The sequence below is a fragment of the Podarcis tiliguerta genome (genome assembly GCF_965153285.1).
Source record: "Podarcis tiliguerta genome assembly, chromosome: 5".
Lineage (NCBI taxonomy): Eukaryota > Metazoa > Chordata > Lepidosauria > Squamata > Lacertidae > Podarcis > Podarcis tiliguerta.
The window spans coordinates 96,864,068-96,881,856 of record NC_139538.1 but is presented as its reverse complement, the minus strand read 5'-3'; the positions used below and the strand labels follow the sequence as shown (position 1 = coordinate 96,881,856).

At 42.1% G+C, this 17,789-nt stretch overlaps 1 protein-coding gene across 1 annotated transcript in view; it reads right to left on the bottom strand.

Moving 5' to 3' along the window:
- PPARA (peroxisome proliferator activated receptor alpha) overlaps nt 1-17,789 on the bottom strand; it is a 41,724-nt gene that overhangs the window by 14,189 nt on the left and 9,746 nt on the right. Inside the window, exons 3-6 of the mRNA XM_083440840.1 lie at nt 9,424-9,672; nt 8,313-8,473; nt 2,930-3,068; nt 306-508 (exon numbers count right to left, since the gene is read on the bottom strand). Coding sequence (XP_083296966.1) covers nt 306-508; nt 2,930-3,068; nt 8,313-8,473; nt 9,424-9,661 — 741 coding nt within the window. The 5' untranslated portion in view covers nt 9,662-9,672. The remainder of the gene's footprint in view (nt 1-305; nt 509-2,929; nt 3,069-8,312; nt 8,474-9,423; nt 9,673-17,789) is intronic.

The following is a 17,789-nucleotide window of genomic DNA, read 5'->3' as shown; positions in this document are numbered from 1 at the left end:
AAGGCTGCCTCCAGATTAAAATAAAATTTGCTCATACAAAGGCTTTAACAGATCAAGCAATTAGTCATTAAAATCTACATAAATTTGCACTGAAATAAACTAATATACTTTGAAGCAATTTCCATAATGCATGTCACCAAATAAGCCCCTCCTCCTCCTGAGAGAGAGAGAATGGGAGAAGGCCTCTTCTAGCACAGCCAGTTCCATCCGCAGGTCCTAGAAGGGCTTTTACTTGTCTTACATACACACTAGCTCACCATTTGCTTAGTTTGCTATTTTTAAACTTTATGATGGCAAATACTTACTGGATTGTTGCTGGTTTTTCCTGCAAGTATGAGTCTGGCTTTGACCTTGTTCATATTAAAGTTTTTCAAATACGCTTCATAAATTCTCTTGGCGAGTGATTTAAGATCTGCGATTTCAGAATTTTCTATACAATGATCACCTGTTAGAATTTCAGCTTTCAGCTTTGCCTTCTCTGACCTTGGCATCCGCCCAAATCGAATTGCTGAGGAGAAAACATACATTTAAAGTGGAACAGCAAAAACATTTGTTCTCCAGTTGTAAGCCTGATCTTAAGCTCAAATACTAGCTTACCAGGATCCTAGCACCAGCAGCACAAGGAGTAAACTAGCCCCACAGGCTGAGGCCCCATTCCTATCTATTTGTGACCCCATAAAGACTTCAAGATACCGGGTCTGCAGCTCATTCCCACATCTTTTTGGGAAAGGTCTACTCAAGCCCATCAGAAGTGGGAGAATCTCCTTTTACTAAGAAGCACATGGTAGCAGTGCCACAGTTTTTACAGCCTTTGTGGGTAGCTAACCCACAACTCCTTAATTATGTGAATTGCTGGAAAGCTGCAGCTAAACTGAGGAAGAAGGCTTAGAGAAGGTGTGTGAAGAGGAAAGAAACACTGCAAAAACAGAGACAGAATAAATGGATGGGAGAAAGATGAGGCTTTGGAGAAACCTGTAGAGAAGGGAAAGAAAAAGGGGCAACAATGAGGTGCAGAGTGATGAAGTGAGAAGAAGAGGGTGCAATTTGAAGCAGAGAAAGAAACAGAGTGTTAATGTAGTGAGTTCCCACACACTGCATTAAAACTGCAATACAAACACTTCCCACAGATAAATGCATCAAAAACATCTTTCTTATATTAATAAAAACCAAGAAGTGGCTTATTTGAGTTGTGTATCACCAACCAGACCACAGTCCAATATAGCAGCCACCAGTACTGTCCCTCCCTAAACTGAATTCCTATCTGCACCAACAGCACACAAACAGTGCAACAACTGAAGCAGTGACATTGATTCAGTCACTGGTGTTATCTCGGAATGGCGCACCTTCAGATTCAGACCTAGCAACATTCTGTGTCCTATTGTAGCAATTTTACATTGAAATTTGTGAATGAATTTTAACTACAGTGTTCAATACATGAATAGTTTGAAACTGATTAGAGGCTTGTAGCCCAAGATAGGAAAAGAGGTGATAAGGGAACACCAAGCTGCTTTAAATGGATTCAAATCTCCAGGGCCTGATGAGCTGCATCCAAGGGTACTAAAGGAGCTTGCAGATGTAATCTCAGAGCCTTTGTCTATGATGTTGGAGAATTCTTGGAAAACAGGTGAAGTCCTTGCAGACTGGAGGTGGGCAAATGGTGTCCCCATCTTCAAAAATGAGGAAAAAAAGGATGCAGGTAACTACCGACCAGTGGACTTCAATACCAGGAAAGGTCCTAGAATAATCAAATGGTCGGTCTGTGAGCATTTAGAAAAGGATGATGTGACTACTAAGACCTAGCAAGGGTTTCTCAAAAACAAATCTCATTTCTTTTTTTGATGGAGTTACAAGCTTGGTGGATCAGAGGAATGCTGTGGACATAGTGTATCTTGATTTCAGGAAGGCTTTTGACAAAGTCCCCCATGATGAAACTGGCAAAATGTGGGTTGACTGAGGTAACTGTTAAGTGGATTTGTAGCTGGTTGACTGTCCAAACCCAAAGTGTATTCATTAATGGTTCCTCATCATCCTGGAAAAGGGGCACCACAGTTTAAGCTGGAATGTGTGCAGAGGAGAGCAACCAAGACAATTGTTTAAGGGTCTGGAGACCATGCCTTAGGAGGAACGGTTGAAGGAGCAGAGTATGGTTAGCCTGGAAAAGAGGAGACTTAGATGAGATATGATAGCCATCTTCAAATATCTAAAGGGCTGTCACATGAAAGATGGAGCTAGCTTGTTTTCTTCTGCTCTGGAGGGTAGGACTCGAACCAGTGGTTTCAAGTTACAAGAAATGATATTCTGACTGAACATCAGGAATAACTTTCTGAAAGTAAGAGCTGTTCAACCAGGGAACAGACTCCAATGGGAGGTTGTGGACTTTCCTTCCTTGGAGGTTTTTAAGCACAGGTCAGATGGCCATCTGTCTTGGATGCTTTAGATGAGATTCCTGCATTGCAGGGGGTTGGACTAGATGATCCTTGGGGTCCCTTCCAACTCTACGATGATTGCATTCTTTTCCCTTTGCTACCTTGCAATATCTGGAATTGCTCATGACAATTCTGTGTTTCTTCGCCTTCTGACATCAAACTAGATCCGAAGACTGGAGAACAGAAGAAACATAGCATTCAATAAATGCTTGTGCAAACATTCATGCAGTGTTATATTTAGTAGGCTCCTATAGCAGTTCTCATGTTTCTCTCTGTGCAAGTAGACCATCAACTTTGGATTTGACTTTTCTAGCGCAAGATACAGAACAATATTTGCATGAGCAGAAAATGTATTCCATATCTGGATGGGAACATATGAATCCAAACCATGTTTGCTTCAGTCCTGTATTTGCATAAGATGTCATACCAGCTATCCATGTAGAACCATTGTCCAACTTATTTTTTGTTGAAGTAAAACAAAAATTATGGTCACTCTTACCTACCATTATGAGACATTCCAACTGAAAGGCACTTTTGAAAACGGCAGTACTGACATTTATTTCGATTCTTTTTCTGAATTTTGCAGTTGCGATCACACTTGTCGTATATAAGTTTTAGTCTGATTGTTCGCCTAAAAAAGCCCTGTGAAAAGTTTAAAGACCAGACATTAGCATATAATAAAAGCTTTTTATATTTGAATTGCATTACAATCCTAAACCTGTTTTTTTATGAGAAAACACTTAAAGACAGTAGGACTTACTTCCAAGTAAAAATGTCTAGGATCGTTCTATACATTTCCCCCCCTATTCAGCTATACAGTATGTAGATGTTAGAGTAATAGTAGCAAATTTTATGTAAAATATTAATTTACACATAATACTACACTCCTTGCTCTGATGAACATATCTACCTATGGTTAACATGGACATAAGAGCCAGATTTTCAGGCTCTTAATTTTCTCCATCTCATATATACTCAGGGTGTGAATGTTTTCAGTGGATCTGTTCAATACCTTGCCTAAAGGATCATTTATATGGTAACTGGTTTAGTCATCATCAATCTTTATTATGGTCCAGAGACCCAACAAATCATTACAAAGCAATACACAATTCATACAGCCTACCTCCAGGTTAAACAAGCATTTTGTTTAGAATATAGGGATCATTTGTTCTTGCAACCACCGATAAAAACTTTGCCACTGCTAATGTTCTAGCATTTGTCCGGTCTTCCAGTACTGGTTTAGTAGTATAAGGATGTATAAGGAAGTATAAGGAATTATGTTCCTTTGTGTATGATCCCTTTTTATAGGACCATTATTAGCATCCATACTTTTTTGCATTTCATTTCCTTCTGACATATCTACTACTCAGGATAATACTTTGTACATCTGATGTAGACTGTAGTCTACAAAAGCTTATGAACCAATGTAGGTCTTTAAGGTGCCAAAGGACTCTTCGTTTTTATTATTCCTACGATCATTTCTGGTTTTGCCAGGGCTTTAAAAATTGTAGATCGATAGATTCAACAGAAGCCTCAGCTGGACAAAAATGTGTGTACACATTTTGTGCAGGGATAACTCTCTCAAACCACATTCAGTTCTCTTAATCTCTCTCTAGCCCTTATTAGAAGAGGAATCTAGCAATTTCAATCCAATCTTAAATTCCAAACAAACTGTCCACTAAATTACACCACCACTCAAATTATTTGCTTAGATTACATGAAATAATTGGGATATTTGAAGCTTTTACAGAATCAAGACATGTGGGAACCTAAATTATCGTGTCTTATCAGAAAAACAGACTTCCAACTTTACACAGGTAAATTCCAACACAATTAATGCAAATCTTATTCAACAACCTTCTGCAGCTCTGCCAACTCCCCAAAGGCAAGTCTGATGAAGCGAAGGTGGTAAAACATCCCACACAGTTGCACCAAGCTTTAGAGATGCAATTATGAGAAATGATTCCCACCCACCTCTCCAGCTCAAAACTAGAAAGGAGCTGCTGTCTGGCCGGTGGGAGACCCGTGAACTCCAAAAGCCTCTGTCACCCCCTGCCAATATGAGCCAAAGCATTCCTTTTCTAAGGAGAAAGGTGGAGGCAGATGTTTGAGCACAGCTGTGGGCAGGAGTGCCTCTGCCACCACCCACCAATGGCCACATGAATGGCAAGCAGCAGAGGCAGGCCAAGTGTTTCTACACCCAGCCAACCAGCAAAACAAGTCCCAGAGGGGAAGGCAGGAGTGGCTGTTTGGGTTGCATGGTGCCACTATACAAGATCCTGCTCCCCGCCTCTAACACTGTTCTCAGAGTTAAAAGAATGGCAGAAACTATTCCCACAGTGAACCTGGTTTTCCAAGCTCCTCCAATGCCTGGTGCAGGTTGTGGAAACCCGGCCACCCTGTCTCCAGCTACAGACTTGGAAGGCCGAGGAGGGAAGCAGGCAATGGACCCTAATATTGTATGTAGGATACAGCAAGAGGTCAGGGGCGAACAGCCCAAATTTATGCATATCTGCAGTCCAAAGCACAGTTACTTATAAGTAAGCCCCACTGAACACAGTGAGACTTGTTTCTGAGTAGATATGCATAAATTTGTTCCAGCAGGATCTCAATTACAAGTTTTGCCTTGGTTACCAAGGTCTGCCCAAGTTTATGGAGCTCTGAACATAACAAGTCAAATGAGATACTTTGAGTTAACAGCATAGTGTTAAAACAGATCGCATGAGGCCTGTGTACCAATAATTCTTTATATGGCATTTGTCATAGGCACGTCCCATTTTTCTTAATTTCCAGTTCTTTAGCTCGCTTTGCTACTAGATGAATCCTTATTTTGCCCCAGTACAAATCTCTCAATTATCTGTCAGTAAAAGCATTATGATACTCATTTCATAATGCATTGTATGCTAAAGCCGCCTCCCCAAGAAGCCTTCCCCAGCCTGGTGCCCTTCAGACTCTGGACCACATTTCCATGAGCCCCGGCCAGCCTGGCCAATGGTCAGGTATGATGGACATATGATGGAGGTATGATGGCACCTCTTAGACCAGCCTTTTGGAACCTGTGGGTCCCCAGATGTTGTTGAACAAGGCCAGAGCTCAGGGATGATGGGAGTTGTAGTCCAACAACATCTGGGGACCCACAGGATAAGAACCACTGTCTTAGACTATGTTATTGTCCGTGCTAAAGATCGCCATGATATGCTCCTTATCAGAGCCATGACAAGCACCGACGACTGCTGGACAGATCACCGATTAATACGCTCCACGATGGCTATCAAAATTATACTTCAACGCAGGCTACAAGGAAGGAGACCAAGGTGCAAAATGAACACTCAAGTGCTTCAAGATCCCATTAAGTGAGATTGCTTCCAAATGACTCTTAAGGACCATCTGCATTCAGAATTCCCTGATAACATCGAGGAACACTGGACCAAGCTAAAAACATCCATTATTGCAGCCTGTGAACAAACTATTGGCTGAAATCTTCAAAGTGGGTGGAACTGAACTTACGCAACAACTTCACAAGCTCATCAAAAAAATCTGGAAAAGAGAAGAAATCCCAGCAAACTTTTGGGATGCCAAAATTATCAATCTCTTTTTAAAAAGGTGACAGAACTGATTGTGGAAACTATCAAGGCATCTCTCTATTAGCGGCAGCTGGCAAAATTTTTGCAAGGATCTTAGCAAACCATCTCTTAACAATATCCGAGGCGACCCTTCCTGAATCCCAAAATGGTTTTTGGCCTTCTAGGGGGAAAGTGGACATGATTTACACCACTTGACAGCTTCAAGAAAAATGCAGAGAGCAAACCCAACCCCTGTATATGGCGTTTATTGACCTGACTAAGGCTTTCAACACTGTAGATCGTAATGCCCTGTGGACTGTCCTTCTGAAAATTGATTGCCCAGATAAATTTGTAAACATCATTCGGCTCCTCCATGATAATATGACAGCAAGAATCACAGATAACAATGGCTCTCAAAGTGCACCATTCACAGTGGGATCAGGTGTTAAACAGGGTTGTGTTATTGCCCCAACTCCATTATTTTCATTGCCATGATCCTACACTTTGTCGAAGGGAAACTCCCCACCGAAGTAGAAATCATATATCGAACAGATGGAAAGCTCTTCAATCTGAGCAGGCTGAAAGCAAAGAGTAAGGTTACCGTAACTTCCATCATAGATGGATGACAACGCTGATGACAACGTAGTGTGCGCACGCTCAGAGGATGACCTCCACGCCATCCTAAATATCTTTGCAGAAGCTTACAAAAAACTTGGCCTATCATTCAACATCCAAAAAAAATCAAAGTGCTGCACCAGCAAGTACAAAATAACCCCTCTGCAGCGCCACAAATCCAACTCAATGGTGTAACGTTGGGAAATGTTGATCACTTCTCCTACCTATCTTTCCACAAGGGTATCGCTTGAGCTCTGAGAGTGTGCCTTTCTCCCAACTGAAGGGCAGAGTGTTTGAGATTCACAAGGAAACCAAAATGCTTGTTTACAAAGCTATTGTACTGCCAACCTTACTATATGCTTGTGAAACATGGACCACTTATTAACGCCATCTCCAACTCCTCAAAAGATTCCATCAGTGGTTTCTCCGAAAAATTTTACACATCACTTGGGGAGACAGGCGAACATGTATCAGCATACTGGAAGAAGCAAAGATCACCAGTGTTGAAGCAATGATTCTTCAACATCAACTTCGCTGAATGGATCATGTTGTGCAGATGCCTGATGATCGTCTTCCAAAGCAACTACTCTATTTTGAACTTTAAAATGGAAAGCGTAATGCTGGTGGTCAACAAAAGAGGTGTAAAGACTCTCTCAAGGCAAATCTAAAATAATGTAGTATAAACACTGACAACTGGGAAACACTGGCCTGCGAGCCCTCCAGTTGGAGAACCAAAGGTGTCCTGGGCTTTGAAGACACTCAAACTCAGTACGCAAGGGAGAAACATGCTAAGAGGGAGGCACGCCTGGCAAATCCACACTGTGATCAACTCCCGCCTGGAAACCAATGTCCCCACTGTGGAAGGATGTGTGGATCCAGAATTGGCCTCCACAGTCACTTACGGACTCACTGTTAAAACCGTGTTTATGGAAGACAATCTTACTCGGCTACGAGTGATTGCCAAAGAAGAAGAGAAGGAGGAGGAGGAGGAGGAGGACATTGTAGTCCACAACCTGTAGGGTGCACCAGGTTGGAGAAGGATAACCCAGAACATCAGAGGCTATCCCTCAATCCACACTTAAGCACATTCCTGCCCAAACCCATTACAGTTGTGCTCACAAACTGAGGAATGCTGAGTCTTACTAAAGCTGAAGCCATTGTCCAATTTACAAAATGGTCAAATAAAACCATTCTCAAAACATCAAACAAAAGCCTGGTTTATGAGCAAAGTAGTTATAAACTTATTCCAGACTATTTTCAGTAATGTAATTTTCTGACTGAATTGTATATAGTAAAACAACATAGTTATGTGCCCTGCTGCACAGGAAAAGGTAGTTTCCATCTTAAATCATAGTTTACATTTAAGTTGTAATACCAAAAAACTTCATGTAAAAAAATGACACACTACACTTTGAAGCAAAATTAATTAGAAGTAAGGCACATGGGTGTCAATAGAGTTTGTTTCCAAGTAATCATGCTTGGAAACTTACAGCACATTCTCCCCATATCTCAGAAGCTAGCTTTACTGAATTCATAGGGGCTTACTCCCAGGTAAATGGAGCTAGGACTGCTAACTTCACAAAGGACTTCTCAATAAGATCCAACTACTAATTTCTAGATTAAAAAAAAAACCTTTTATTCAACAGCTCTAAAGTAATTAATTCGCTATTCTGGAATATCGTCATGCAGGGAATATTGTGGACAGTACCTTACAACCTTCACAAGCATGGACTCCATAATGGTAGCCTGAAGCTTTATCTCCACATATTCTACATTCAATATTTAACGATGCACTTGGCAGTTCATCTTTGCTACCCGAAACTGTGGAAAAATTCACAGACGAGGGACTGGATGCTGGCGAGAGAGAGTCTGAAAGTTAAAAAAAAAAGTTAGCAAATACTAACAGCAAACTCAGGTGACTGAAAGCCTATAAGTTTGGAAGCTAAACAAGACAACTAAAAATATTTGAGAGGCACCTATTTAAGCAAAAGAATATATACCTGTGAATTAAAAGAAATTACTATTTTCCAACTGCATGACAGGAACCTGTGAGAAAATATGGAATTCTGATGGCAGCTGAACTTATAGAGGATGGGTGGGTGGAGTATGGAAGAAAAGGGTTCTAATAAATAATAGACAAGCACACTGTATTGTGTCTACCAATCAAGTTTATGGCTGAGCGTGCCTGTCCCATCTTGGCAACCCCTGTTTAAGCCGGGGAGATCTAAACGGAAGAGGCAAGAGCTGAGCAACGAGAGCAAACAGTCTCTTGGGCACGGTGGGTCTCTTTTGCAGGTCCCTTGGGGGTGCTGGTGGACACACTGATGACCCCTGGTTTACACAAATCCCAAATCATGTTTCAGCAATATAGCAAACCAAGTACAGTGGTGCCCCGCAAGACGAATAACCCGCAAGACGAAAGGGTTTTCCGTTTGCAGAGGCACTTCGCAGGACGAATTTCCCTATGGGCTTGCTTCGCAAGACGAAAAATGACGAAAAAAATTGAATTTTTTTTTTGCTCCAAAACCCCTTATTCTGAATCGCTAAGCTGCTAAAAGCATGTTAGCAGCAAAACCGCTAATCCCCCACCCCTTAAAAAGCCGTTTTTAGCCCTTAAATCGCCAATAGCGCTAATAGCGCTACTCCGTCAATGGGCTTGCTTCGCAAGACGAAAAAACCGCAAGACGAAAAGACCCGCGGAACGGATTCTTTTCGTCTTGCGAGGCACCACTGTATTTCAAATTGTATTAGGTGTCATAAGGGTACATAAAAGGTTGCTGCCATACATTAAAACAAAATCTGATTAAATCCATTCTTACCTGTGATGATTGATCCATCAGACCCAGCTCCATTTCCCAGTGACTGGAAGTCTGTTACACTTAATGCTCCTGAACTATCCCCACTTATAGATTGTGAGAGCTCTTGTATGGAATCCATATCTTGTAAGAATTCTTCAGATAAAGGACTACCAAGATCCTCATCCTTTAAGGGAAGGAGGGGGCAAAGCTGGCTTTCTGTGTCCACCATTTCGGTGAAGCAAAGTATGTCGCTCAGCATTTATTAGGCGTCTGAAAGCAAAACAAATATCTTAGCAAGGTAAGATGAGCCACTTATTTGCCATATTTGTATGATTCCCACTCAAAATACCCAGGGATGTAGCTTATAGCATCAATGGTACAAACCACGTTCAAATTTTCCGTATTTCCGTACTTCCCAGTGTATAAGACGACCCCCAACTTTTCCAGTTAAAATATAGAATTTGGGATATACTCGCTGTATAAGACTACCCCTCTTCCAACGCATAACAGGTTAAGAACGTGCTTCAGGTTAAGAATGGACCTCTGGAACGAATTAAGTTCTTAACCTGAGGTACCACTGTATTCACATGTTGCTTTTTCATAGAAGTGAAAAGCAGGACAGCAAGTCATGGACTCAACATTCCTATGGAATGCCTACCAAAGTCCCCCCCCGGGGGGGGGGGGGCTTGAATACAATAAAAGGTAAAGGGACCCCTGACCATTAGGTCCAGTCGTGACCGACTCTGGGGTTGCGGTGCTCATCTCGCTTAACTGGTCAAGGGAGCCTGCGTACAGCTTCCGGGTCATGTGGCCAGCATGACTAAGCCGCTTCTGGCGAACCAGAGCAGCGCACAGAAACACCGTTTACCTTCCCGCCAGAACAGTACCTATTTATCCACTTGCACTTTGATGTGCTTTCAAACTGCTAGGTTGGCAGGAGCAGGGACCGAGCAACGGGAGCTCACCCTGTCACGGGGATTGGAACCGCCAAACTTCTGATCAGCAAGTCCTAGGCTCTGTGGTTTAACCCACAGCGCCACCTGTGTCCCATTGAATACAATACAATACAATACAATACAATACAATAGCAACGCAGCAGAAAAATGGCAGGCACCAGAACATACCTGTGAAAAATGCAAACCAAAGCTCATTTTTTTGAATATTTTAAATGGCTGTTTTAAACTGATTTTACCATTATGTTTATTGTTTTATCTCTCTGTTTTAAAATATATAATCAAGTGGTGTACAATTTTTAGAAATGGAAATAAATAAAAAGATAAAAAATGCCTGGGGGAAAGGAAAAAAAATAGTCTAGTCAAGTCATGGGTTCATGTTTGCAAGTTCAATCACAGTCGTAAACTAGCATTATTTATTTTTCATTTATTTAATAAATTTGTACACCACTCTTCATTTGTAATATCAAGGCAGTTCGCAACATAAAAATACAATATAAAAAACACAAAATACATAGTAAAAATTAAACATGTCATGGGGGATGTTTCCCCACCCACACTGGGCTCTAAATTGCATATAAATATGTAACTAACATTTTGGAGGTGATATCAGAATTCTCAACACTGCTACCATAACTTGGGATCTGAGATAACCGATCTCCCTTAAAACATCTCCCCTCCCCAAGAATTGCTGTACTGCCTGGCATTCTCACAAGTGCTGGTAGGTGTGGGCTTACATTTCTTGGTAAAGGATTGACAATTCAAGAATAAAGCTAGCTTTCAATGGCAAACTTGTGCATCATCATCATCATCATCAGCTGGACCAGATCAACAGCCCAGCTGTTCCAGCATCTTGTTCTTGCAGTGGCCAACCAGATGCCTGTAGAAAGCCCACCTTCCGTTTCTAACAACTGATATTCAGAAGCATGCTGCCTTCAAGAATAGCCATGATGACTATGCTCCATGCCCAACAGCCACTGGTAGCCTTATCCCCCATAACTTTGTGTCTAATAATCTTTTAAAGCTATCCAGATTGGTATTCCAGATCATCTTTCCTCACTGCACTGCTAGCTACTCTGCCAGCTACTCTGTTAGGGAGTTGGACATGTTAAATCTCTTTCATTCTGTCAGATAAGAAAAATATTGGTTTTTTCCATCGAAATAGTTTAGTTCTCATTAATTATTATGAAATGTCCAAGCAAATAATTTTACATAGAGAAAATGGAATGCACATGCAGCAGTAAGGAAGTGTGAATGTTGCACATATAAACAAATAGGCAAGGAGGGACAAAATAAACAGCAAATAAATAGATCCATTCATAGTTTTTTCGTGCTAGGAGTCTTTTGTTGGTGGGGAAAGGTAGTACAGGATTAGGGAAAAAATGTAAAGGAACTCACCACCATAAGGTGGGGGCAGGCAGAGAGAAGGAAGACAATGCTTAAATCCAAGATCTGCCCCCCCAAAAAACATTCTCTGGTGATTCACGGTGTGTCTCATTTTTATTATGGAATGGTCTTTTAAATCCACAGGCTGCACTGCTCTGGCAGCCAAAACCATCCAGAGTCATATCTCTTTGGAGTTGTTTTCAACCCTCTAATCTCATGTTCCAATAAAGAAAGATTACCAACTGTCCTTGAAAGAGTAGTTAAATATTCACTTCTCATTTAGGACTTTTGACCTCAAGACAACAACACCAGCTTCAACAATAATTCAAGTGCAGAATACTGCGTGATCACGCCACGTGTCCAGGCCCCCCCCCCCCCTGTATCTGTTATGTTATAACTGCATTGGTTTGTGGTCTTTACAAACCATGATTTAGCCTTCAAACTATGCTGAATCTCTGGTTTATGCAGATTCTTTATTTAGAGATAATCTTTTAGAACTCTGCCCTGCTCTCGGTTTTATTTCATTTTTCTTACTTGACTACTTTGCAAAACAGTTATTGAACTCTTGCCAGTTTTGTACAATTCTACCTCTTATGTATTCTCAAAGATACTCAACAGCACAATGCTACTTGGTCTCCAATTAATACTTTGGCCTTGTTTTTATTAGTAGTATGGCTCAATAAGGGCACCATTTGGGAAAACTTGAATGCAAAATTGAGATATGAAATACAGTATAGACACATTGCTTCCCAGCAAACTATGCTAAAGTTTCTTAAATAATGATTCTATAGAAAACTTAAAATTAATTGGAGAGCTATAATCATATGCAAGGAGAATTTAAGGGGGGGGAGGGAAACCAGAGGGGGTGGAGGGAGTCATTAAATGCAAATTTGGATTGGATATGTATAAACAAAAGAAAAATGCTGTTATTCTGAAACTTGAAAAAGAAAATATTAAAAAGGAAAAAAAACTTGTAATCCATACAGAAGTATAGTAAGCAATTCCATCCACAGTCACAGTTTTCTATGCTGCTTCTGCTGAATCCACAGGGCTAGAGGCAAGTCATTGTTTTCATTGCCTCTTCAGCAGTAGGAAGCACAGTAACAGAAATTCCATGCGAGATTCTCTCCAGATGTGCATTTTGTTTATTTGGACTGTACCATAGTTTCTAGCTACACAAGAATAATCTATCACATGCTACATTTTCTTGTGAACTCAAACCCAGAGGAAGATCATTTAGGAAACTAGTATCATGACTTCACAGCATAACATCTGAACGAAATGTTAGTACACTCTGACTTTTTTTATTTAGCAATTAAATATGTTCAGCAATTTTCCAGTCCTAGATAAGTGTCTTACCTCATCAATATCCAGCACAACCAATGCTTATTATTCCTATTCACAGCAAAACTTAAATTTCCTTCAGTTCAATTTATTTCTCCCACTCCCGTTCATTTTCTCTCTCAGCTCTTTTCCTCCTCTCCTGCCTCCTAAGGCGGCCAGTGCACTCCTCCAGCTCCCCCCCCCATCCCAGCTCTTCCTGCATCTGCACAGCTGCAGCCCCCACACCATCTGTAGCCCCGGCACCATTCATTACAAAATACAAACAGACCACAATTATTTACAAGTTGAAAAGCTACAGTGAAACTAGCATCTGTTTGCGGAAGAAACTGCACAAGAATGAATTCTTCTTCTGGGCTGAAGAGAAAAACGATACTATGTCCTTTCACTGGTATTCTTTCTTGCTTTTACTGCCAATGCATTGCATCACTCAGTGCTACAATACAATATCGGGAAATACTGAATACAACAACTCATATCAGCGTCTTCTTCCTTGTTTGGTTATACACTTTATACATGAACACGTTTTCTGCTGCATTTTCTCAGCAGTAGATACAGAAGCACACATGCTCTCTCATTCTCTCTCTCTCTGGTCAGCACTTGCATGTTCTGGCAACACAGAGGGAGGGGGGCGAGGAGTCTTCCTAGCACCTGCTCTCCTCTTCATCCCCTCACCTGTATTTATGTACAGTGGTACCTCGGGTTACATACGCTTCAGGTTACAGACTCCACTAACCCAGAAATAATACCTCGGGTTAAGAACTTTGCTTCAGGATGAGAACAGAAATTGTGCTCTGGTGGTACGGCGGCCGCGGGAGGCCCCATTAGCTAAAATGGTGCTTCAGGTTAAGAACTGTTTCAGGTTAAGAACGGACCTCTGGAAAGAATTAAGTACGTAACCAGAGGTACCACTGTATACAGAACAGTGGAAGTTAAGTTAAAATAGCTCATAAAGGTTTTCAAGAATATAACCTATTCAGCATATATCTACTTCAATAAATAGCTTTATTTCTTTTTTATTTAAGTATTTATAAACCACACATTCATAGGAAACATAACAAGGACAGGGCCGTCTTACCCATAGGCACTAGCGGTGTGGGGCACCCGGGCGCGGGCTGAGAGTCTGGGGCAGAGATTTGGAGTCTGGGGATTGGGAAGTGCTGACAGCTGCTGCCGAGTGGAGCAGAGCCTGTCAGAGTACCACAGCTCTTCTGCTGCGGGCGAGCAAGGTGCTGTGGCAGCCAGCCGGCCGGATCCACCCTCCTGCGCGCCTGGGATTGGTGGGCTGTTGAGAGGCCTGCCCAGCGCACACTGCTCACACAAGGCACCTGGCTTCAGTCGCTGCCACCGCTGCCACCTCGGGTTTGACTGTTGTTGCACTGGGCTCTGCTTGCACACACCCCAGGTGCCCGGCCCCGCTCTGCTGCTGCCTTGGGCTTCTCTGTTGCTGCTAGGGCAGCTGGCCAGGCCAGCTCTGCGTGCCTCACCAGCCCACCCTAAAAAAGGTCAACAACTCCGGGCAACCTGGGGGGGGGGGCGCCAGGCGGGTCTTTGCACCCCGGCGCCGCATATGCTTAAGATGGCCCTGAACAAGGCAGTATATAACATAAACCTTAATATAACAGCATCTGCAAAAATATAAGTACGATGTCAATATAACTTGGTTGGGGGGAGGGAATCACATTCCAAATGCTGGTTTGAGAAATAGTTTTTAGGACCCTAAAGGAAAGCAGGTAAGGAGTTCCACAGGACAGGGCCTGCCACACTAAAGGATCACTCTTGCTAAAAGCTGGCTGAACTTCAGGGGCACGGAGGACCACCAAAAGTGGCCCATCAGAAGATTTCTGTGATCCCAAGGAACCAGGCAGCTCTTAAGGTACTTTGGAGGCAAACTGTTTAGGGCAGGCATAAGCAAAATCGGCCCTTCAAATGTTTTAGGACTAGAACTCCCACCATCCCTGACCACTGGTCTTGTTAGCTAGGGCTGATGGGAGTTGTAATCCCAAAACATCTGGAGGACCGAGTTTGCTTATGCCTGGTTTAGGGCTTTGGGACTTAACACAAGAACCTTGCCCCTGGGCAAATCAGCAACCAGTGGAGTTTTCTCAGCAAAAGAGTTAACATTTTGCCAGTAACCTGTCCCAATGAGCAGTTTGGCCACCGCACTGCACACTAGCTGCAGCTTCTAGACCCCATACAAAGGCACACATGAAGCACATTCCACTAATCAAGTACTGATATCATCTGAAGTAGTTATATTCCGTAATTAGTAGCTCCTGCACTAATTATTTACTTTTTTGTTTTAATAAAATTATTCATATTTACAAACACATTACATACTCCTGAATACAAAGTTGTAGGATACCCTACATACTAACCTCTCTTTCCTTAATTCCCTGCATTTCCCATCATCCCAGGAAAGCCTATTATACACCCTGACACCATAAATAAGCTCCAGAGTAGTGGCTGCAGCCCCAAGCAGCTGTCCGTCCATGGCCAGTTTCTGCATCCCCAAATGCCACTCTCTCAGATTTAAGGATATCCTCAGACAATTCACAAGCCCAGTTGCCAGTTCTTAAAATGCAGACATACAGGCTCCTTGATCTTCTACAAGGATAAAAGAGAGATGTAGTAGCACTTTACTCATCAAAAGTAAAGATTAGATCTTCTAAACTAGTAAAATAAATACAACAGAATTCTATAATGCATTATTAATTTAATATTATGCTGCTGTAATGCTATTTATAGGCACAGGACAGATAAGAAAATGTAGAAGTCTACATTTTTTCATTAAGAAGGAACGCACAGTAACATCATTCTGCAACACCCAGGGGGGAAAATCCCCCAGAAGGTGAGGAGTAGAAACCCGTGAGAGGGAATTTCTTTGAGCATCCAGTCTCTGATTCTAAGCTGAAATGACTAGATAGCTACATTAGTCTCTGACTCTAAGACTTGTGAAATACCACCGCTATCCTAAATCATGTCATTTCCACAGCTAGACATTGCTATTTATCGAGACTTGCAACGTGCCATTCTTTCCCATAGACCTGGGTGGTGTACCCTCTCAGACCAAGTGGGCTGCAAGAGTACATTGACATAGAATTTGTGTGCCAGCACTGAATTAAATTTCCGTATCGTTAATTAAAGTATTGACAATATAATATTAGTTAATATACACGACTAATATATTTTATTAAATAGATAATCAAATACACCTTTAATAAATGTAATATAGTTAATTATTAAACAAATTTAATATACACAATCGGGATGAGTACCTGACAGATTGATACCGGTAGAAGCACAAGACAGAAATGCAGGAGAACTCAGGATGGGAATGTGTGTGAGAATCTGACTGCTGAAATCCCACCCAGAGAAGAGACAAGTGCAGGGAAAGGGAATCAAAGCAGCCTCCAAACAAGTGACTTCCCAGTCAAGGAGGAGCTGGTACATTTTGGAAAGAGTTTTCATTTAGGAGTTGACCAAATCTGTTTCCAATCTAGATGTTTCTGTCGCAAACAGAATCTATTTTTAATCTATTTTGAATGTTTCAAATAGTTGATAACATTGGAACCAATCCACTATCCGTTCTCTTATCTCTTCAAAGCTTTTCAGCTTTAGTTAATATTATATTCCGGTAGTAGTTTTGGATCTAAATAAGGCTTTGCATGTATTACTAAACCACTTTTTATCAAATTATTAGAAGAGATAAAGTCTAGTCCCCGTCTCTTATTTGATAAAACTCTTTTATGTTTTTTTTGCAACATGGGCCTCTCACAGGCATATTATGTCATGCTTTTGTTTTTCTAAAACATGTGCCACCCTGTTTGTCTTTGCTTTTTCGTTAAGTGCATTCACATTCCATGTGATAATTTTGAGATCCATACTTTATTATAAATTATGACACCTGACACATTAAGTCCTTTCACAGCTACTGAGTGAGCAGTGCTCAAAATTGGGATAGGAGAGCAAGGCGCCACATGGCACCTGGAACCTGGGTTGTGGGTGTCAAAACACAATGTGTAAATACATTTCTTCCCTGCAGATCTCCCCGCTCGCTTCGTCCTTTTTTATTACTTGGTGGAAGCTGCCTGGGTCTGGTTTTGTCTGACCTCAGGCAGCGATTCTCGAGCCTCAGCAGCAGAGGGCTGCTCCTGGTGGCCGTGGGGGACAGCAGCAAAGGTGGCAGCAGGATGCTGATGGCCTCGGCAAGAGGTGCTGGGGGTGCTGCCAAGGAAAGGAGCGCTGCAAATGTGGAGCTGCTTGTTTGGCTGTTCCAACTTCGTAAGCAGCTCTGGCAGCTTCTGCACTTCAGCATCAGCACGACCATGGCTCCAAAGAAGCCCGTCACTCTTTCACCCCACAAGGCAGCAGCAGGAGAGCTCCTCTCCCCTTCTTCTATTCTCTCTGTCTGGTGAAGCTCCCCCCTCCCTCCCCTTCTTCCGCATCTCCAACGTGGGGAGAACACTCTAAGGCCGGGGGAATCAGCTGGCTTCCGCAGTATTGGAGAATAGAAAGAAGAGAACAGAATGAGGAAGCTTCACGCTGAAGTGCAGAAGCTTCTACAGCTGCTTAAGAAGTTGGAGCAGCCAAACGAACAGCTCCACATTTGCAGCACTGATGAAGCTCTGAGTGGCAGCCCCAAACAGCTCCTCTCCTCGGCAGCATCCCATCAGCACTTCTCCTCAGCAGCAGAGGAGACCCTTC